The following is a 24,099-nucleotide window of genomic DNA, read 5'->3' on the forward strand; positions in this document are numbered from 1 at the left end:
CAGGGAATCCTGTGGAACTGATGCTGTAAGCAGTTGATGGTGTCGAGACCCAATTGAGCAGTTTCCCAGTTGCAGAACAGTAAATCTTCAGCTTTGTTCTATCTTAACAGCAATCACATATACAATACTCTTCGACCAGTAATATTGATCCTTATCTCAAGATCCTTAACTTTATCACATCTGCAAAATCCCCTTAGCCATTAAAGTAACACATGTACCAATTTTAAAGACTAGAATGTAGAAGGCCAATATTGTACCTACAAAATCAAACATAATGCTATTTCTGAAAAAATTACACACATGTACCGACAACCAAAATTCAAAACCCCAAGATAGTTTAATTAATCCTTTTATACCATGGTTATAATGGTATAAAAGGAATTGTAGGAGGAGGAATCAAGATGGCGAAAGAGAAGTACATGGAACAAACCTTCCACAAATACATCAAAAATACATCCACATGTGGAACAATTCTCACAGAATATCTTACTGAACACTGAGAAAAGGAATTGCGCTTAGTCATGTCCAATTCTTTGTGACCCTACAGACTGTATCTTGCGAGGCTTCTCTGCCCATGGAATTTTCTAGACAAGAATACTGGAGTGGGATGCCATTTCCTACTCCAGGGGATCTTCCTGACCCAGGGATTAAACCCATATCTCTGTGTCTCCTACATTGGCATGTGGATTCTTTACCACTAGCACCGCCGGGGAAGCCCAATGAGCGTTAAAAACAGATTAGTTGATTAAGTCTGAGTAATTATTATATAAATAGTTATAGGAAAATGTAAATCTAGGGACAATTTTAAACATTTTAAAAATCATGATATTGAATATAATCATGTAAACCAGGGATACAGTTTACATAGAGCACAAAGACTGTAGAGTGAGGTAAAAGTGGGCCACCTTACTTCTCTAACCAGGATAGAAGGAACTTAAGGGAGAATCATAGTAGGATGAAAATAACTATTTACTTTGTTTAGCAAAGCAAAATAAGCCATACTCCATATTTTGGGGCTTCCCTTGTGGCTCAGCTGGTGAAGAATCCCTGCAATACAGGAGACCTGGGTTCGATCCCTGGTTGGGAAGATCCCCTGGAGAAGGGAAAGGCTACCCACTCCAGTATTCTGGCCTGGAGAATTCCATGGACTGTATAATCCTTGGGGTCACAAAGACTCAGACACCACTGAGCGACTTTCACTTTCATACTTTCATATAGCAACAGGGAACTTGTAAGACCTTAAAAGGCAATTTAAAAGACCTTAAAAAGGAATGTTAAAAGAGCAAAAAGCTTAAAACAACTAAGAGAAGAAAATAATATATCCATTGTGACAATAAATTGTTGAACACCTTTCTGAAAAGTGAGCCTCTGTTTTGCAGAAAAAGAATTCAGAATACATCAAAGCCATTAAGTGGAACAATGCACCATTTTAAATTGGTAAAATGTAAAGTGCACATTTATTTAGTTCCCACTGCAGTAGTCCCTATTATTATCATCTTTGTTACCGATAAGGAATCTGAACCTTGATCAGGGGACTCACTCACGGCCACCCAGGCATAAGCCATAAAGCAAACCCAGAGCTTCACTCAGAGCCCAGAGCTTGATCCTGGTGTACACGCCCTGCCAAGTATGTGTGTGACCACACAGCTAGTGACAGGTGGAGCTGGGACTAGAGCCCAGGTCAGCATTATCCCCCCTTCTGTGTGCACAGCCTCTCCACTGTGCTGTGCCAGAAGTTGTTTTTCTGTTATCTTTGTCTCATCCCCATGAACCAAACATTTTGACACAGTTACTTTTATTCTCTCCTCCAGTTTCCCTGCATACTCGGAGCCCCTACAACCCCCACTGCTTTTGCGACTCTCAGCCACTATGAGTAAAGTCTACTCAGTCCCATCCCTGCCCCATGAGGGAGATCCTGGAGGTTTTCCCCAAAGATCTGCTCTGGCCTCTTGATAAGGACTTGGATGCTGGTGCTCTCTCAATTAGCATTAATTTCTCCATTTTACACTCTGGATCCCACCTCTTATCTCCTCATGAAATAATTCCACCAGTTATCTCCTTTTCTCCTCAATCTTCAGACTCTGTCTCAGTTCAGGTACCATCTCATCTAAATGCATGCTTCTCCAAAAGGAAATCTTCCCTTTATGGGCAGCTTTATTCCTCCCATAGCCCCTATGACACTTCTCAGTTCCACTTCCTCACTTCCCATTCATTCAGACCCACCGAAATCTGATTTCTGCCTCTGTTCTAGCAATCAACGGCCCCCCCGTGACCACCTGTGACCCTCCTGTTTGACAAACTTCTTAAGGCCTTATTTTATTTCTGTTTACTACTTCTTGAAACCTTTTTCTTACTTGACTTTCAGTTACGTTCAGATACTTTCATTCATTCTACATATCATGAAGTGGTCTCTTTTCATGCCACACAATTTTGGTGTCTTGTTTTAAGTTTCACCTAACATATTATATCTCTAATCCTGATAACCTCTATTAAGCTCCAGACAAGAAAGCCAACTACTACCTGACTTTACCTGAACCCAAATTCACTAAGGTTGAGACTTCAAAATGTAGTTCGACTACATTTGAATCCAAACTCCAAAAGGCACCTCAAACTCATTTTGCCCATAACCTAACTTTCTAGACTCCATTCAAAGAAACCTTTTTCCTGAATTTTGTATCTCAGTTAATGAAACCACCCAGTTTCCCAAGTTAGAAGCCATCATGGATTTCATCTTCTCCTTTATACTCCTCCATGCCAAGCAAATCATCCTGAGTATCTTGTGACTCTTGCTACCCTCCTCACTCTTCACTACTACTATTAATTCATTAAAATGTGTCTATTGAAGTATATGCTATGTGTCAGGCATTGTGCTAAGTACTGGGAATACATTGTGAACAAAATAGATATGAGCTCCCCTAGTGGAGTTTATACTCTAGAAGGAGAGATGAGCATTAAACTAACAATCTCACAAATACAATTACATAAATATGATTTCATAAATATATCTAAATAGTGATAAATTCCATATGAAGAAAAATAGAGAATGCAATGAAAAATTATTGTGCATGACTCAGATTTAAGATGAAATGTCAGGGGCATCTTCCCTGAGGAGGTAGTGTTTAAGCTGACACTTAAGAAGGAGCCAGAGATGATTTGGTGGAGGGTTAAAAAGGATAGGTAAATGAAGGAGATTATGCAGATGCTCTGTGATTAGAGAAGCCTGGCTTATAGTCAATGAATTTCAATGAGTGAAAGGAAATAACCCTTGAGGAAATAACTCTGGGGAGAATGTGTGTGTGCTAAGTTGTTCAGTCATGTCTGATTCTTTGTGACCCTATGGATGGTAGCCCACCAGGCTGCTCTGTCCAAGGGGTCCTCCAGGCAAAAATACTGGAGTGGGTTGCCATTCCCTTCTCCAGGGGAGTGGGTAGGGACAAACTTATATAAGTCCTTGGAGGTTTTGTGTTTTATCATAAATGTGTGGGAATCCATTTAAGGATTTTAAGCATGATCAGATTTGGTGACATCAGCTAATTTACTGTAGCTTCAGTTGAGGTAAAAATGATGGTGAGCGTGGATTATAATGGTGACTGTAGAGATGGAGAGAAGTGGGTTTGAAATAGATTTGGGTGGTAGAATAGACAAAAGTTGATGATAAGGAAGTGAGGGAAAGAGATTAAGAATGACTTCAGGTTCCTGCCTTTAAAATTTGGAAAGGCAGGTGAAATTTTCCCAAATATTGAACAAGAAGTAGGAGGGAAGGCCAAAGCTTCGGTTTTGCTGTGTTGAGTCTGTGGTGTTTGTGACACACTCACAACTTAATAAATATTTAATGTTGGTGTAATTTAATGACTAAAGTGTTTAATCTCTCTTAAATTACTTAAAGATGTTTCTAGATGAGTTTCTCAATAGAAGAGAATTTAATGCTACATATCCATTATTATAAAGAAAATTGTTCTCAGAAATGGACTTTTCTGTTTGCAAGACTGATATCCTGCCACATCTCCATTGCCAACTGTTTACAGCCCACCATAAGCACATGAAGTGGTTTCTCTCTTCTTTGCCCTCCGTCTTGTTCAGAGCATAAGCCCTTTGTAGTTGCTAATATTTTCAGCAAGCCTCCCCTCAGTCTGAGTTTTAGCCTCGCTGACACAATTCTTCCTCTTCCAGTGTAGTGCTTTATTCCTGTTCAAGGCTATCTACCTGGCCTGCTTTATTTTGAATGTATCCTTTATGTAACTGAGTTTATCAGAAGACAACATGTGCAGGCTTACCCCTTTCTCGATACTCGCTGGGATTACTTGAAATGGTCAGATTGCTCTCTCCATAAAGAACAAAGCCCTGGGGGGAAATGGCCTTCTGAAAAACAGCTTTATAGTGTTTATAAGTAAAACACTTTTATTTAAAAGATGCAGAAAGGATCATTTTTAAAGCATTGCAGAGAACGCCTCAGCTCTCCACCCAAAAATGGATTCTGTAGGCCAAAGATGGCAACTAATTCGAAATTTTCTTTGCAAATTGAATAATTTGCTTGACTGAAACATGGTGATGTTGAGGTTAGGGTACCACCAGCAGTATCTTAATGGAAAGGTTGTTTCTTAGCCTAGGTCAGTTTCATTAAGAAAAAGTCCCTTTTTACTGATATGAAACAGCTTAAACAAATTTTCTAAGGTAACTGCAGGGTTTAACTCATTTAATGAATTTTAATAAGAAATACATGATCAGTCAAGAACCTGAAAAAAAAATGAATAACACTGAACTAGTTTTAATGGAAATTAGCTCATTACCCTGCTGGCTTACATTACTAAAGGCTGAATTTTTGATGGAAAATTTGCCAGACTGTGGGAAAATGGGAAGATCTTTAAATTAAAGATTAACTGTATTAGTGGTATTTTTCTCCCTTAAATTAGCCTTAATTGGAGGCTTTTTAAAACCTTGGGTCTTTCTCCGCTTTGGGAAACTTAAAAAAAAAAAAAAAGATGATTTCCTCTATAGGAAGAATTTCTCACTGTCCCTGAAATATTTTCAGGAAGTAGTAGGGACATGAATCTCCTTTATTAGTCACAATCCTTTGTAAGAAATGATCATTTAAGAGGAAGGAGGGTCTGTACAAGTGGCCAGGTGGGTTTTATGACCTCCAGCAGGGTACCAAGTTCAGTTCAGTTCAGTCCCTCAGTCGTGTCCGACTCTGTGACCCCATGAATCACAGCACGCCAGGCCTCCCTGTCCATCACCAACTCCCGGAGTTCACCCAGACTCACGTCCATCGAGTCAGTGATGCCATCCAGCCATCTCATCCTCTGTCATCCCCTTCTCTTCCTGCCCCCCAATCCCTCCCAGCATCAGAGTCTTTTCCAATGAGTCAACTCTTCACATGAGGTGGTCCAAGTATTGGAGTTTCAGCTTTAGCATCAGTCCTTCCAAAGAACACCCAGGACTGATCTCCTTTAGAATAGACTGGTTGGATCTCCTTGCAGTCCAAGGGACTCTCAAAAGTCTTCTCCAACACCACAGTTCTAAAGCATCAATTCTTCAGTGCTCAGCTTTCTTCACAGTCCTACTCTCACATCCATACATGACCACTGGAAAAACCATAGCCTTGACTAGACAGACCTTTGTTGGCAAAGTAATGTCTCTGCTTTTGAATATGCTATCTAGGTTGGTCATAACTTTCCTTCCAAGGAGTAAGCATCTTTTAATTGCATGGCTGCAGTCACCATCTGCAGTGATTTTGGAGCTCAAAAAAATAAAGTCTGACACTGTTTCCACTGTTTCCCCATCTATTTCCCATGAAGTGATGGGACCAGATGCCATGATCTTAGTTTTCAGAATACTGAGCTTTAAGCCAAAGGACTGTGAAAAAAAATTATCTTTCTCACTTTCTCTTTTTTTTCTCACATTCATGTGATATGTGTGTACTTTTATTCTCCCTTTCTTTTTCCTCTTTTTATTGCTCTACTTTTTTATTTTTTAAATTGTGATAAAATATATGTGACATAACATTTGCCATATTAACCATATTTAAAGTGTATAGCTGTTTAGTCACTCGGTCATATCCAATTCTTTGCAACCTCATGGACTGCAGCATACTAGGCTCCTTTGTCCTCCACTATCTCCCAGAGTTTGCTCAAATTCATGTCCATTGAGTCGGTTATGCCATCCAACCATCTCATCCTCTGTTGTCCCCTTCTCCTCCTGCCCTCAGTCTTTCCCAGCATCAAAGTCATTTTCAGTGAGTTAGCTCTTCGCATCAGGTGGCCAAAGTATTGGAGCTTCAGTTTCAGCATCAGTCCTTCCAATAAATATTCAGGGTTGATTTCCTTTAGGATTGACTGGTTTGATCTCCTAGCAGTCCAAGGGACTCTTAAGAGTAGTCTTCAGATCAGATCAGATCAGTCGCTCAGTCATGTCCGACTCTTTGAGACCCCATGAATCGCAGCACGCCAGGCCTCCCTGTCCATCACCAATTCCTGGAGTTCACTCAGACTCACGTCCATCGAGTCAGTGATGCCATCCAGCCATCTCATCCTTTGTCGTCCCCTTCTCCTCTTGCCCCCAATCCCTCCCAGCATCAGAGTCTTTTCCAATGAGTCAACTCTTCGCATGAGGTGGCCAAAGTACTGGAGTTTCAGCTTCAGCATCATTCCTTCCAAAAAAATCCCAGGGCTGATCTCCTTCAGAATGGACTGGTTGGATCTCCTTGCAGTCCAAGGGACTCTCAAGAGTCTTCTCCAACACCACAGTTCAAAAACATCAATTCTTCAGTGCTCAGCTTTCTTCACAGTCCTACTCTCACATCCATACATTACCACAGGAAAAACTATAGCCTTGACTAGATGAACCTTTGTTGGCAAAGTAATGTCTCTGCTTTTGAATATGCTATCTAGGTTGGTCATAACCTTCCTTCCAAGGAGTAAGCATCTTTTAATTTCATGGCTACAGTCACCATCTGTAGTGATTTTGGAGCCCAGAAAAATAAAGTCTGACACTGTTTCCACTGTTTCCCCATCTATTTCCCATGAAGTGTTGGGACTGGATGCCATGATCTTCGTTTTCTGAATGTTGAGCTTTAAGCCAACTTTTTCACTCTCCACTTTCACTTTCATCAAGAGGCTTTTGAGTTCCTCTTCACTTTCTGCCATAATTGTGATGGTCATCTGCATATCTGAGGTTATTGATATTTCTCCCAGCAATCTTGATTCCAGCTTGTGCTTCTTCCAGTCCAGGGTTTCTCATGATGTACTCTGCATATAAGTTAAATAAACAAGGTGACAATACACAGCCTTGACAAACTCCTTTTCCTATTTGGAACCAGTCTGCTGTTCCATGTCCAGTTCTAACTGTTGCTTCCTGACCTGCATACAGATTTCTCAACAGAGGCAGATCGGGTGGTCTGGTATTCCCATCTCTTGAAGAGTTTTCCACAGTTTATTGTGATCCACACAGTCAAAGGCTTTGGCATAGTCAATAAAGCAGAAATAGATGTTTTTCTGGAACTCTCTTGCTTTTTGTATGATCCAGCGGATGTTGGCAATTTGATCTCTGGTTCCTCTGCCTTTTCTAAAACCAGCTTGAACATCAGGAAGTTCACGGTTCACATATCGCTGAAGCCTGGCTTAGAGAATTTTGAGCATTACTTTACTAGCATGTGAGATGAGTGCAATTGTGCGGTAGTTTGAGCATTCTTTGGCATTGCCTTTCTTTGGGATTGGAATGAAAACTGACCTTTTTCAGTCCTGTGGCCACTGCTGAGTTTTCCAAATTTGCTGGCATATTGAGTGCAGCACTTTCACAGCATCATCTTTCAGGATTTGAGGTATATTCAATTGTTGTATCTTATTTTTCAAGCAAACCAGAACAAAGCTTTTAGTAACTCAGAGCATGGACATCCCTGCTGAAACAGGCCTTTAGTTCAAAATGGTTCCTAGTCCTTTTTGTTGCTTAAAGAAAATGAGAAATAGAAAGTGTTTCTCCTGCATCTCTGTCATTTGTAGTAAATGGAATTTTCTATAAAATGCATGAAATTAATGATAGTTTTCAAAGCCAGAGTCATATGTTGCAGCAAGTACTTCAGTTAAAGAAAAAATCATCTCACATTCTGCAAACGGTAGTTCAGTATATCAAATAGACTATAGAGGCATATTGAAAGATTTAGTCCTGTTTGAGGAAATTACTAGAAATCCCAAAAAATTGCATTGGCCTAATTCCAAACTGAAGATATTATGATGGCATTCTCTGATTAAGTTTCTCTTCATTGTATTTTGAGCCCTTATTTGAAGTGGGGAGTTTTAAGAAAGTTCATCATCTTGTACCCTGTGAAAATAATTATTATATAATGATTAAAAAACAACAACAACAACAACTCTTCCCAAACAACTCACAAATGCATGCTAGAAAGTGACTCTCCCTTCAGAGCTGCAGTAAATATACTGATATTCTTTCATTTGGGGTATCATGTGTCAGAAGTAGTTTCTGATAAGAGCCACTTTGTGGAACTTTCTTATGATAAGGCACTATTGCTAACCAGTTATCGCACAATTTGAAAATGTTCCTTTGCGGCGCTGACATTGGCCACACAGAGTTTGTATCACCTGAGGTGAGACATTAGGCAACAGTTGTTCCTTATGAACAACCAACCAACGCAATCCAATGATGTGCATAGAATGTTTTCTGGTTTCTCCTAAAGCAAGATTCCTAACAATAAAACATTGGAGAAGGTGCAAAAATGGGAAATACTAAATATTTTCTGCATTTTTACTAAATTGAGTGGGTATTACCTACAGTAGACATTGCTACTGTGTTTTCATTTTTAACTTGTTCAGTTCAGTTCAATCACTCAGTTGTGTCCGAATCTTTGTGACCGCATGAATCACAGCACGCCAGGCCTCCCTGTCCATCACCAACTCCCAGAGTTCACTCAAACTCATGTCCATCGAGTCAGTGATGCCATCCAGCCATCTCATTCTCTGTCGTCCCCTTCTCCTCCTGCTCCCAATCCCTCCGAGCATCGGGGTCTTTTCCAGTGAGTCAGCTCTTCACATGAGGTAGCCAAAGTACTGGAGTTTCATCTCTGGTATCATTCCTTCCAAAGAATACCCAGGACTCATCTCCTTTAGAATGGACTGGTTGGATCTCAACACACTTCAATAAATGATCAGTATGGAAAACAGGTTAAGTTGTTATAATAAATAAATAAAATAAATAAATTTTAATTCTATAAGAGAATTATAATATTCTACTTTCTATAGAAGTAGGGAGAATAAAGGCCAGAAATAAACTAAAATATAAAGCAAGTTTTATTAGTATTTTAAAGAAAAATCCCTTTTTTATGAATTTGCCTTTGTAAAAAGGACTATCAGCTCTGAAAGGCTTAAGAAAAAGCTATCTATATTCCTCATCCTGTATCCCTGAGTGTAGGTGGTGAGACACCCAAAAGTAATTGTCTTAACAAACCAAGCCTGTCTTCCTTCTGTGATCTATTTTGGCCAGAATGATTTCAAAAAAAGAAAAGTTCTAGAAATAAGGATTTAAAAGTTCTTATTTTGTTTGGGGGTATTTTATGTTAATTGCAATAGACTAGATTTCTTACAGGTGTAATCCCTACAAAAATTTATTGTACATTTATAATCATTTGACCCACATTATTATAGCATTTGACCTACATCATTTGACCCATGCTATTATAGTATTTATGGAGCTCTTCCAATGAAGCTGAGCAGAAAACTGGAGATTAATCAGGTAGAAAACATGATTTTATCAATTAATTGGGCCAAATTGGGTATACCCCAAATAGATGTTTTCTTTTCTTTTTTTATTCCTTTGCATTTTATTTACACAATTATCAGAACAGCAAACTGCCAACCAATTAAATCTTTGAAGAAGAGTTACGTATCTTTTTTTTTTCCATTGCAACACTATTTTTTTTAATTTTATTTTTAAACTTTACAAATTGTATTAGTTTTGCCAAATATCAAAATGAATCCGCCACAGGTATACATGTGTTCCCCATCCTGAACCCTCCTCCCTCCCCATACCATCCCTCTGGTTTGTCCCAGTGCACTAGCCCCAAGCATCCAGTATCATGCATCGAACCTGGACTGGCAACTCGTTTCATACATGATATTATACATGTTTCAATGCCATTCTCCCAAATCTTCCCACCCTCTCCCTCTGCAACAGAGTCCATAAGACTGTTCTGTACATACATCTTTTTATATAATTTATTTTTAATTGTAGGATAATTGCTTTACAATGTTGTATTGCAAAGTAAATGTTTTCTGTTCATCTTCATTTAAGTGTTTATAGCATGATTGCTAATTTGCCAAAGGAACTCTAAGACTCACGTAAGTTATTTATTTTTAAGGAAATCTATTCTGATATTATTTCTGCTACCTAAAATTACTTACTCTGAAACAAGCAGCTTCTTTCTGACAATGACTCAGAAAGTGAAGCTATTGCTTCGGAGATTGAAGCCTCTTCCTCACAACTCAGCATTAGGCATATTTCAGAAACTGCCATAATGGGCACAGTGGAGAAGTCCTGCATCATGCCAATAGTCTGAGGTCAGACTGAATAAAACAACCTCAAAAGAAGAGGAAGCCAATGTGCCAGTGATGACAGGTGGTCAAATTAAATGGCCCTCTCTCCTTGTCTTATCTTAACCAATGTCCCTATTATGCCATTTCAGTTCTGGCACCGTAGCTGCCAAGAGTTCCCATGATTATACATTTTCCACAGGAGGAATAATCATCTTTTAAGATAATGCCCCATGTGGAGATGAGAGCCCCATAAAAAGAAATCATTTTCAATACATCTGTAAATCTAAGAAACTCCCAGCACCTAGCAAATGTAAAGCAGCAAATACTCAAAATCCATTCTGGCACTGCAGGAAGAAGAAAAAGGAGGAACACAGAGAAAGCAGAGGAAATCACTGAATGTTTGAACATTGTGAGAATGTATAAATGACATCTTTTCTCAAAAGAACCATTGCTGACCGTTCCATGAAACAGCAAATAAATTTTATCCTTCAATGAGAATAACAGTTAATTGGCCAATAGGCCACAATGCTTTTCACTTTTATAATTATTGGTCAAATTGTTTTCATTGGCATTTTACAGAATGAGTCAAAGAGATAAATATATTTATTTATCTGTAATTCTACTCTCAGCTATTATCAAAAAGGATGTGATTAAATCCTTGCAATTAAATTATAATCAAGCCGCACATTAAATAGAACTTTTTTAATAGTTGGAAAGAGAAATAAGAACATACATACAGAGTATACAAGAAAGTAAGCCAATTCCACCCATCTCCTTAGGTAAGATAGTTGTTATACTTCAGCATTAAATTTAACTCTGTGTTCCAAGGAAACTTGAGGAATATGATGGCTTACATGCTTTCACTCTTTTCATAAAATGCAGCATCAGCTATTTACAACGTTTGTGTTGAGGTGCAAGTAGTATTTAAATTAGTGTTTATACTGTGCCTGAGTTGGATTGCTTCAGCATCTAGATAAGTGTGTGTCTAGTTTTCTGTGGATATTTCCTATAAATGGAAATAGTTGAAAACCATGGCCCATTCTATGCCAGTCCAATTTTTAAAGGTAATAAGCATTATGTGGCATATTTTCAACACTCCATTTTTTATTGGGCATTTTATCAGACACCACCTAATATTAACATGAGTGAAGTCATTGAAAGAGGGGAGAGATGGTATGAGAAGAAAGTAATTTTGTTCTGTATTTTGGCTTGTGTTTTGGCTTGCTGGGGTCAGTGTATGATAAAATAATAACAATAAAGGAAAAAGGAATTAATCTGTCCTTTACTTTTAATTATCTTAAAGGTCATTCAGATCAAACAAAGTCAGTTCAACCGTCACACCATTTGTGATCATTGAAAGAGCTCAATGAGTTGAAAAATTCCTGACTTTGATGATACACGATTCACTCAATTAACAAACATTTTTAGCTGCTTCTTCATGAAAAACATTGTGTTGTCACTAGGGCACAGGGATAATAAAATGGGTATCTGCTGTAGAGAAGTCAGTGGGAGAAACAGCTCATATACAGTTATAGTAGAATCTATTCATCATATAAGTATATACATTATTTATAAATGTAGGATTAATGAAGGCTTGTTGATTGATTTCTAACCACATAAAGCAGAATTATTTATTATACTAATCACTGGTGTTAACCTTTAAAAGTCTTAATTTCTATCTATATTCTCTCTGTCTGTCCCTCTCTACCCTCCTCACTGTTTCTCATTTTCTCTCTGTCTCTCTCTCCCTCTCCTTCTCCCTCTCTCTCCCTCTCTCTCCCCCTCTCTCTCTCTCTTCCCACCCCACCCACCCACACCCATACCCACATCCACACACAGCTAAGGCTGTGCCACAGAAATCCCGAAGGATGACTCAGCCTTAGCTCTTGTAAAGTGATCTTTTGCCACACAGTTCCTCACCATCGCTGGGCTTCAGAATCCTCAGCTTCCAAATAAAGAAATATTCCTAGAATCATTAATATAATACAATAAAATTGTTCCCTTTGAAAAAAAACTGTGCAGCCAGGCAGAATGTGTTGTTGTTGTTTACTATTATATAAAGTACTTGCGGCTGTCTTAATATCATGCTACCTGTAAGTGGTAGTGGAATGTATTTTCAAAGTTCATATATTGTTTTCTTTATTGCAGGTTTCTTTTCTCCATGGAAAACCCCAAAGCCTGTAAGTTGAAATTCTTCTTCTTTATTACTAGTTAGATTACAATTTCACTAAGTAAGATTTGAACTGGATAACCTCAAAATCCCTTCCTCCTTTGAGATTTTTGATGTCAAAAGAACAAATTCTCTGTGAAAAACTAACTTATCTTGCTTTCCTATAAAGATTATTCTGTTTTTTTACATTTTTACAAAACAAGCATTAACACTGTTCAGTATGGTATGCTGAAAATTCTTTAGAAACCTTTGTTTTCACCATCAGAAATACCATAGTTTCTTACTGCATTGAATTTTTAACACAATACAAATTATAGACCCAGATGTCTTGACCTACAAATTAAATCTGACCCTCAAGAAATTTAGCTGTATATATATTTGTGTTTATATTTACATTTTAATGCATACAGAGCTAAACAAAGACACACAGATACATGTGTGTCTGTGAAAAAATTTGTGTTTTTCCACCATAACTGACAGTCACTCAAAGTGGTACTCTGAATTTTCAGAAACTGGTGATCTCTGCTGTCACCTAGTCTCTCTGAGCCTAGTTTCTTTATCAGCTGTCCTGAAAGGTTGATGCTAACGTAGGAGACTGGTATTTTATTAATCTTTTTGTGATACAAGTTTAGCCAAATTGCCTTCCCAGCTGGAGATGATCTTTACTTGCCATTGATTGAAACCAGTTTGTCCAAGTCCCAAGAGCTGGGACTAGCTTTCTGGGGTCCCATTCTATGCTGTGTTAGAATAGCCAACCTTAACTGAGATAGCTAAAACCCAGAAGTGGAAGAGAGCTGTGCAAAGTGATTCAAGTTAACAACAAAAAAACAAAACAAACAATTTAAAAAAAAACAACTCAAAATCTCAGGGAATCACGTCTTCCACCTACTTTTCTTTCCTCTCACAGTAAGTAGCTCTGACACCAGTGGCCCCTAATTTGGCCAGTGAGTAGAGACTTCTTGGGTTAATTTTATGCTCCTTTTTTCCCCCTTTTAACTGAAGGAATATTTAAGTGCTTCATTTTTTCATTTGAGAAATGGACATAATATGATTTTGCATATTTTTCAAGTGCAATAACTGGCTTATTTAAATAACATGGCTTTAAAATCATTTGAAGACATGTGAAAATAAAATATTATTGAGCTCTGGAGTATGCCTGAGGTCCAGGTTTCTTTCAAAGAGAGATGAGAAAACTGGGAGCTGGTGATGAGAGGCCCATGCTCTCAGAACTTTCACACCAAGCATGTCTTTATTTGGGATTCAGCTCATCTGGTCCACAGAGTATATCAGATGAGAAAACTAGTCTTCTTTGAGCCTAGTTAAAGTATTTAGTGATACGTGTGATTTTGAAAAGAAGTGTTTAAAAATACTTAAAATGAAATTTGTTTTGCCTTGACCAAAATCTGAATAATTCCTTCCTTTCACCACCAGAGTTAAAAATCTGTGTTCTGTGGTTACACATATCTTTATCTAATTTAAGAAGGAATCTTGCAACTTCATCACAGTGCTACAATTAAATAATCTACTGATTTCCTTATATGTACCACATTTACACAAATAATGCCATTGGCATAATTATAGTATCTGCTGTCATTACACTAATTACATCCACACTCAATAATTCCAAAAATGGGTTTTCATAGAACTCAGTTTAAAATTAATCCTGAACCCAGGCATCCCTCCAAAAGGTAGGACTTGGACTTCCAGGTCCTAAGCTAAATGAAGATAGAGGATTGTCAGTTTAATGTCCTCCGTGCATCCACCAGAAACTCTTCAGATTAGGGACTCGGGTGACAGACCATGTGTAAAGTGGTTTAGAGTGCAGGCTCTGAAGGCTTACTGCCTGTGTTCAAACTGTGCTTCTCCTTACTAGCTAGGTTGCCTTCAACTAGCTGCTTAAGCTTTCAGTATTTCAAGTTCATCTATAAATGGGGATAATAATAATACTCCTCTCATGGTTATTGTAAAGAGTCTATGACTTAATCCATGTAAGGTACTTAAAGCAGAGCCTCTGACATGCTCAAAAATATAAACTACTGTCATTCTAGAAAGCAGACTTTCCACGAATAAACTCTTAACAAATTAATCACTCAATGAATAAACATAGTTTGCAAAACTATTTACTTAAACAAATATATAAATACATACCCACAGTATTTGGATTTATGCACTCTCTCCTTTGAAGAGGATTGATGACATTGTTAATCAGGATAAGGAAATGTTTTCACCCCTTCTCCTGGTCCTGTGTCACTTTCTGACCTTCTTCTGTCCTACTGATCCACGTCTAAAACTAATCCACATCAAGAGAGTCACTTCTGTTTAACAAGTAATACACCAACTGTAGTGGGTTCTTGTTCTCTTCATCTGGAAGGAATACAAGTTCATTCTCCAAGTACTGAATCAAGCCAAATGTCTTCATCTCCCAGCCCTGCCCTAAAATAGTAAGGAAGTGTGTTTAGACTATCCTAGCTTCTACAGGTAGCAAGCGGTTTCTAGTTTTCATGGGGAGGACAACTTACCTTGTTCACAAGCTCTCTATTCTCAGTGTGCATCCTAGAATCAGAAGGTGGGTTTAAAAAAATTGACCACACCATAATCGATTTTTTTTCTGTTTTACTCTTTGATATCCCATCGTGAATTATATGTCTACTCTGTCCACTGCTATCTCAGTGACTATATTTTCATACAGTTAAAACATTCACTCATTCATCAAGGAGAATAGAAATACAAGTCTTCTCCCAGATAAAGAAAACAATTTGGTTTCCATTTTTCCTTACTCTAGTGAAGTGTTTATAAATATTGGCATAGGTAAGGACACAGCTAGGACTGTGGAAAGTTCCAATCAGAAGCCTTTTTGACAGATAAACGCCTGGCAGGTAACACAGCTCTTCAGAGGTCAAAGCCAGGAAGACATTAAGTGGAATAAGAAGTTGGGGTAAGAGTCTAGGTGGTTCATGAATATTGAGAGGAACTAGTGAGTACAAGGTAACCCAGCTAGAAGGCAAAAGTGCAGAGACCAAGGTATCTAAGAAAATATTAGGAAGTCAATAGAGTTGCTCAGTCATGTCGGACTCTTTGCGACCCCGTGGACTGTAGGCTGCCAGGCTTCTCTGCCCACAGCATTCTCCAGGCAAGAATACTGGAGTGGGTAGCCATTCTCTTCTCCAGGAGATCTTCCCAACCCAGGAATAGAACCCATGTCTCCTGCTTTTGCAGGCAGATTCTTTACTGTCTGAGTCACCAGGGAAGCCCTTAATACCTATGCCTGATTCATGTTGATGTTTGGCAGAAATCAACAAAATTCTGCAAAAGCAATTATCCTTCAGTTAAAAAAAAAAAAAAAAAAGATGCTGTCAGATCAGCACATCAGCTCCAGAGAACAGGGGTTGGGGGGTGGGGGTGGAGGGGGTTGTGATCCCACAGCAGGGGGTTTCCACCATGGTCTTCTAGGTCTGAACTTCAAATGACTGGATAAGAGGGTGGGGGAGTGAAGGACTATGAGTCTTCTTTTTCAGTAATTTCATGGGCACTGTGATTATCTGCTCTACAGTCTTACAAATCCCTGACAGAGTGACTCCAGGGTTGATTAATGTCACAGCAAGACACTGTGAATGCTTTACTAAGCATGAACTGGACTCAACAAATTTCTCCATCTCAGTGCTGTAGACATTGTAGAATTTTTCTATCTGCCACAGAAACTTTCCTACACAGTGCCAAAAGCATTATTTATTTTCTAGTTTTAAGAATGTTTTTAATACTAATATTTCACCTGAAGCATGTTTGCTCCAGTGACTGTACATGAACAATATATATACTAGCAAGACTTATGGGAGAATCAGATAACCCTCCGTGGAAGATAGAAGAAATAAATAGACATTTGCTGAAGCCCTTTGATGACAAGTGGGATACTCAGTGATTCAGATCATATTTCTAATTTATTTACTTTTTAGAATTAAGTATCTTATGTTTAGAAACAGAAGGGAGAAAGTCACAGCCAAAATGCACCCACATGGTGCCTGAAGTCAGTTAAAATGAAAAATAAAAAAGAATATGCCTTTAGCCACAGTGTGGGTCTTCCTGTCAGAGCACAGGCACAGAGAATGGATGACCAAAGGAACCTACAATGGCTTCCTAGGCAAATTTTACTTTCAAGTGAATTATGAAGTGCATATTTAAAGATTTTTACTAAATGGGAGCTAAAGGGTCACTGAGCAGAAAATTGGCCAGACTCTGAGCAAATTTACAAATTATTCCCCTCAATGTATTATTATGTTAAAAGAAAAAAAAGGACTCCCATTATAGATATAGATTTGTTTTTGACCCAGGGCCGGGCACTGACAGCTGCTGGACCTCTCTGTGCTCCTAGAGATCATGTTTAATATTAGGGAGTTGAACTCAGGGGTTTTCCATCTTTGTTAGTTATAGAACCTCTGTTCAAACGAAATCTTGGTCAGTAGCCCATAAAGTAAACAAATTAAAATGAAGCCAAGTGTCTTATTAGTTTCTTCTGAAAGCTATGATAAAATAGATTGGTGTCTTATAAAAACAGGAATATATTTCTCATAGTTCTGCAAGCTAGAAGTCCAAGATGAAGGCACCAGAAGATTCAGTGTTGGTCAGAGCCCATCTCCTAGATGGCCGTAACCTCACCTGGGTCTTGGGAGTACAGAGTTCTCTGGGGTCTCCTCTATAAGGGCACCAGTTCCATTCATGAAAGCTCCAGCTTCATGACCTAATTATCTCCCCAAAGCTCCACCTCCTAGCAGTGTTACCATGGGTGTTAGAATGCCAATATATGAATTTCAAAGAAGCTCAAATATTCAGGCCTTATCTCCAGGAGCACTGAGAGAAGGGTCAGTGACCCATTTCTTGCCCAGTTTGCTGAATGGTCCAACCCCTGCCACAATCCTAGGTACATAAGTGGGTCACAGGGACCTTTGTGTTATATGCTATCTCACATCCTCTCCAGCTTTAAAACATATATTGTTGATAGGTGACAGCTGGCATTGAAGCCCTAACCAAACAATAGCTGTTATGAAAACAAAAGCAGTGCGGTAGAGACTAGAAAGTTATAATCCTGCCAAGTTCAAAATAGTGTGTATCAAAACTGGTCTTCAAGAAAGAACAGGTGACCATATTTTACTGATTTCATCCATTCACTAAATTTGCATTTTCTGAGTACTTGCTGTGTGTTGCTAATGCAACAATGAGAGAGACTATGTCCCCCGCAGTCTCTGTCCCCAGCGTCATCTATGTGCGGAGACAAAGGTGGACTTGCAATTACACTTGCGTGTGAGGGGTGGGTAGTGGGTACCATGGGAGCACCCGGGAGGGACAGGTAACCAGATCAGGAATGGTCAGCAAAGGCCTTCTGAGGGAGGGGCCTCATCTGAATCTAGTAGCCAGGTATAATGAAGATGAGAGATGGGAGAGTACAAAATAGGTAAACCTGGCAAGCAGAAAAAGAAAGAAAATATGCAAGGGAGAGAACCTGTCGGGTTCTAGGGAATGAGAGGAGGGACCGTCAGTGGAGACGAGAAAGAGGATCAGCTGGAGAGCCGCCATGCCCCGCTAGAAAGTGGCGTTTACCCCGAGGACTGCACTCAGTGCAAAATTTCAAACAAGAGGGCATCTTGTTTGAAATCTCAAACAAGATAATCTCATTCTACATACAACAGGTTTAGTCAAAACTGAAAAGCTGAAGTTGAGCTTGAAAGAGAAATCGATTGGTTGTTTAAGTTGGTCGTGTAAACAGGTGATCTTGGTGAATGTGGCTTTCTCCTTGATAAAAAGAAATGAGTCCTCACTTTACCTCACGGGGCCATAGTGACGATCAAAGAAGATAATGTAAATGAAAGAACTTGGTGAACTAAAAAGTATTCTACAGATTGTTAGTAAATCATGATGGTGGCAGCAGCAGCATTCTGGAGAAGAAACCACTAGATCAGCAGTAAATGAAGCTTCATAGAAGACTTTGAACAACTCAAACCCTAAAGGGTTGTATAATTACTTACCAACCATGAGGAAAGTGATTGAATGTTCAAGTATAGGAAGTGGTTTGGATGTGTATAGGTGTCAAATGAATACCTGCAGACTATTTTCTTCTTCAGTAAAAACGGTTTCATGAATTGGAGCCATCTTAGAAAAGGAACAATACCATACAGTTATAAGCACTTACAGATAAATTATCTTGAAATACATACAGTGTCTTATTTTATAGGGAGAAAAAAACAGATTCAGAGAGATTAAGTGATTCGCTGAAAATTACTAGCTGGTAGGTGACAAGGTTATGAAAGTTTGCATTCAAAAGTCAAGCAACACATGTATTTATAACCATCCATGGTGCTTTATTATATAGAAATAGAATTTTTTCTTTCAAGGCACTTATACCGAAGTTTTGAATGTTTTGTAAAAGAAAAGTCTGCAGGACAAGGAAGTTGAACTTAAATGTGAGGGCTGTGGTGTGTGACAAGGGAAACAGCAAGAAAGAGAGTTCATCGTCAGTCATCTTCTCTGTTCTCTTTGGCTTTACAGATAATGGATCGATGGGAGAACCAAGGCAGTCCTCAAACGAGTTTATCTGCTCCGGCCATACCACAGAACCTGCCCTTCCCACCCGCCCTTCACAGGAGTTCCTTTCCTGACTCAACAGAGGCCTTTGACCCAAGGAAGCCTGACCCATATGAGCTCTACGAGAAATCGAGAGCCATTTATGAAAGTAGGCGTAAGTGAAAGCCACATAAAACAAGAGCGTATTACAAATAGCTGAAGCCCTGCCAGGGGATTTATTGAGGATGGAATGATCTGGTGTGATTTTTATATTTTGAGGTTCAAAACCTATCTCTAAAGTAAAGCCAGCTGATCTAAACTTTTCCTTAAAAAAGAAAAAAATCTATGTCAACTCAAAAAGAGCTCATATCCTTTGGGTTTAAATTTTGTTTCCTCCTTTTTCTCCCTAAATCCTTTAAGAAAATCAGGAATGTGGGGGGGAAAGGGGGCAAAGGGTAGGCAGTAGAGAAAGAGACGACTAGCTTTATTTAAGCCACCAGATAATAAGAAATAGTTAGGATTTTTATGTTTAATCTGATCTTAGTCTAAAGCATAGATTTCCTTAGAGCATGAATGCAGTCACTGAAGATTTTAGGAATGTGATTAAAATGTCAACCAAGTCCTTCCAACTCATGATGGTGAAAGTAATGGTTCTAAAAGAAGCAAAGAGCAGGTGCCAATCATTTCTACCTGAAATTTCTGCTTCATTTAATGCACTGGGGCCCATTTGAAAGTTGAGTCATAAAATATTGTGTAGGCACTTGTCACCCTATTTAAAAGTCTTCTAAAATCATTTCATTGCACTTTATAAATATTAGAAAACAAAGGTTTTTAATATTGCATATGCATTCACTGAGCCATTTTTCACCACCTAACAGGTCATCTCTTTTGAACGTTAAAGAACAGGAATTCAAATGGCTTGAATGCATAATCTATGAAGGAAATTCACAATATGATATGAACTTGAGTAATGGCTTGAGAAAACTAGCCTAGAGAGCGGTGCTTGGTTCCTGGTGCTCCTGTTTACAGTCTGCTGATTTCCTTTGTTTCGGTTTTCCACCAGTGTCTTCTTCCCACCTTTATCATCTGAAGCATGAATAGCAAGTTTTAAATTGTGTGTGATCTCAGAGGATCTCAAATCTGCTTACTCTTTGATGAGCTCAGGGGCTGAGAATTATATGCCCAGCTGGTCAGGGAGAAAGTAGACATAATACCCTTTCCCCATCCTCTACAACTCTCTGTAAAAGTAATTTTACTTGATGAACTAGTTAGGACAGCAAGCCATTGAGAAATCACTCTCATCAAAATGAACCTCCCCCCTGCCACTAACACCCCTGCCACCCTTTTAAAAATAATTGGCTGTGTCAGGGCTAGTGTATTTCACTTTTCTCCTTCTGGCTGAGCAACTAAAATGTTTTCAAAGGGCTCTGTAGTTAGAATGTCTTTGCTCTGATAGAATAAATTTTTTCACTGTGTAATACAGAGTATGAATTCATGGTGTTAATGGTCATTATACTGAAAAAATAGGAATGATTTCAGCACAGTTCTTAATACCTTTTCTACTTCAGTAATCAAGTATTTATTAAATACCTACTTGACCTTTAGCACCATGAGGAGACACCCAAGTTGAGTTCTATGTTCTGCTCTCACTAACTGGGAGATAAGAAAACTAAGTGTAAATGAGTAGAGATCAGGATACAGCAGAAGTCCTAACTCAGAAGGGGGAACATATCCTCCTGTCCTTGCTTGCTGGATTTTGTGGTTACATTTAGGGAATGTCAAGAGATGCTTCCTCCTGTTGCCCTTCTTTAGTCATTTGCTTCCATCCTTTTGTGGTTTCCTGACCAATGCAAGCTTTATTACCCAAGACAAAGGCAGCGTTGCTGTTTATTCTGTCTTTTCTTTATGGTGTCTAATGCTCTTTGTGGAAAGGAATGGTGTATGACCTTCTTTTAACCCTGAACAAATTCTGATTTCTTTATCCAGCCCCTGCAATGCTCCTTCTGTTCATTGCCTTTCCACTCCTCACCTGTGACAAACCTCGCAAAGCAATCTGCCTTAACCTCCGTGACTTTCTTTTTCGGTCCTCCTCCGGGAGCTCTGTACCCCTTTGTGTCTGCAGCCACTTGAACGACAAACATCCCGACTGCCCGCCCCATGCCCCTGCACTTCCGTCAGCCCAGCTCGTGCCTCTGCTGGGACCTCTTTTCATTGCTCCTCGCCCCCACTTCCCCACCGCGTTGGTCTTGTTTTCTCAGCTCTCTCTAATGTTTCCAAGGACACAATGATGTTTTCGGGGTCACAACTCTTAGGAGCCAAAAGAGCCATTTTCTTTCCCATTCTTCTCTCTCTGTCCTGTTATTTTGTAACACTAAATGGAGTGTGAATGAAACACAGAAATCATGTCAAGGAAAGAAAAGCTCTGCTCTGAAGATTAAGGAAACAAAAAAAAAACAAAAACATGGCACCACTTTCTCTAATCTCTGGACAGCTGATCAGTTCGCTTTGCTTTTCTCAGCTTCACATAGACCTTTGCCCTGTATCCATATCGTGTTTCCAAGTGTGAAAAAGTCTCATTATCTCTTTTAAATTTTTAGAAAAATGCCAAAAATGCATTCTTTTAATGAACAGAGGAAGTATTTCTCATCATCTTCTAATAGTTTTGGTTTTTTTAACCATTGTAAAATGTATGCATCCAAACAAAAGACCCATATTGAGCCACTCTATTCTTTTGAATTACATGCATAATATTTAGGTACGACTCCTTTTATTCTGTCCCTCCGAACTGTTTCCTAGGAGAAAAATCAGTGGGACCAAGGAAAGTATGGAAAGGAATCTTAACCAAAGTGTCTAAACCAAATCTTTTCACATTTTCCTTGACCTGTAATGACCTCATGGTATCCTCTTTTACAATGAAATCTAACGCTGAGCAGATTTTTTAAAATTCATGTTTAAAACTGGGTTGCGGTTACCAAATAAAAGAGTGTACCTGCACCCACAAGCTTCTACTCTGCAGAGCTACAGAATGTTTGTTACATCCAGTCTGTCAAGAAGTATTTGGATTCAAATTACTAGTCCTCTGCAAATGATGGAAACTTATCAAGTGATGTAAATGGTGCTGTGCCTCATTTGGCTCATAATTAGATTATGCTGACATTTTAATGTGCATGCACAGGACATCTTAATAAAGATGTATTCCTGGGAGGAAACATACTGTGATTTTAAATAAACATAGACAACCATAGGATACTAGAGCCACAGGAAACAGAACATGGCAGGTACATGCTTATGTAAGGAAAAGCTAGAAACACCTCGGGTCCTCATAAGATCTTATGATGACATGGGACTTGAGAGAGAGAAGATTCTTCCATCTGGCAGGCCAGGCAATGCCTCTGATTGCAGAGCGTCAGGCAGAGTGCCCAGAGGTGGCAGCCCCAGGCTCCACATCAATCCACAAGACTGTATGAAGCACAGTGTGTGTCTGGAACTCGGCTGGGCACGCCATGAGAGGAAAATCACAAGACATGATCTCCACTCACATGAGGCTTATGGTGAAAGTGGGGACACAAACAGAGAAGCAATTCCTGAATGACATTTTATTATGTAAGCGAATCGTTATCAGTATTTCAACATGCAAAATGTTGCAATTGGTACAGACAATAGTTTAAATATAACTAGACAATTAGACCCATCATTTGTGTGTGTGTGTGTGTTGCAATTTTTTTTTAACTTTACAATATTGTATTGGTTTTGCCATACATCAACATGCATCTGCCACAGGTGCATACGTGTTCCCCATCCTGAACCCTTCTCCCTCCTCCGTCCCTGTACCATCCCTCTGGGTCGTTCCATGTTCAGAATTGATATTTAATCAGAAGAATGTCTTGCATTAAACATCTTTTAACTATCAAAATCTTGTTAGTTCTTACTGGCAAGCTCTACGCAAAAAGAAAAATTTTCCTGATTAACTTCATTCCACATAAGCTTATAAACATACTAGAAGAACCATGCCTAAAAAGTTCCAAAAGAAATTTTGACCAGTGGGGTTTCTGGGTTTTCATGTTAGTTTTTCAAGTGCTGACACCCTATATTATTACTGGAAATTCCCAGAAAACAGCAAAAATCTACCCACCCTCATCCCTATCTAAGTCTTTTACATAAATCTCACTTTCCTTTGTGTAACAGTCTCTGTTGATAATTGATTTCTTGCTGTTTCCATTACTTGGATTTTTTAAAATTGAAAGCAGAGGAAAATACCCACCATTGTGTAATGAGATAAGCCATGCTATTTTTAAGTTTTCCCTTCTCTTTTTTCCATAAATTTCATGAAAGAGGGATTTTAATTTTCTTTGCAGTCACAAGATGAAAGGCTTGAACTGTGTCGGTTTGTATGTGAACATTCTAAATGTTGGGCTCCGTATACCATTTCTGACTTTGAGGGGAAAAGACTATTTCTGAAGGTCCTTCCTGCCTTCTGCCCTCCCATCTCCTCCTGCCACTTGTTCTCTATATGTGTTTACATCATGTTTCAACCACATATTTCTAATATAATAGGAGACAGTTTATAATGTCCTACTTACCCCAAGACTATCTAGGGTGACTGTGCATGCCATTTGCCTGGGAGAGCCCTGCTCTGTGTTGTCCTGGTATAATTAATAGCTCCCTTTAACACTGCAGATTGTCCTCATTGAATGATAAATTATATGACTTTCCTTTACTACACAATCTGTTAAAGAGATAGACCTCATTACTGTCCAAGAAAAGCATATATCTAAATATACAGGCTGTGAATACAAATTTTAAAGCCTAATCAGATAAATAATTTCTTTTAAACTGATTTAT

General features: G+C 38.8%; 1 protein-coding gene across 14 annotated transcripts in view; it reads left to right on the forward strand.

Moving 5' to 3' along the window:
• The window catches only part of MAGI2 (membrane associated guanylate kinase, WW and PDZ domain containing 2), a 1,467,480-nt gene that overhangs the window by 1,245,451 nt on the left and 197,930 nt on the right, over positions 1-24,099 (forward strand). For 12 of the 14 annotated variants that reach the window (XM_059886037.1, XM_059886041.1, XM_059886038.1 and 9 more), the window contains 2 exons: positions 12,687-12,718; positions 19,243-19,432. In XM_059886037.1, coding sequence (XP_059742020.1) covers positions 12,687-12,718; positions 19,243-19,432 — 222 coding nt within the window. The remainder of the gene's footprint in view (positions 1-12,686; positions 12,719-19,242; positions 19,433-24,099) is intronic. The other 2 variants (XM_059886040.1, XM_059886042.1) reach the window with 1 other exon arrangement.

The sequence above is a fragment of the Bos taurus genome, chromosome 4 (genome assembly GCF_002263795.3).
Source record: "Bos taurus isolate L1 Dominette 01449 registration number 42190680 breed Hereford chromosome 4, ARS-UCD2.0, whole genome shotgun sequence".
Classification (NCBI taxonomy): domain Eukaryota; kingdom Metazoa; phylum Chordata; class Mammalia; order Artiodactyla; family Bovidae; genus Bos; species Bos taurus.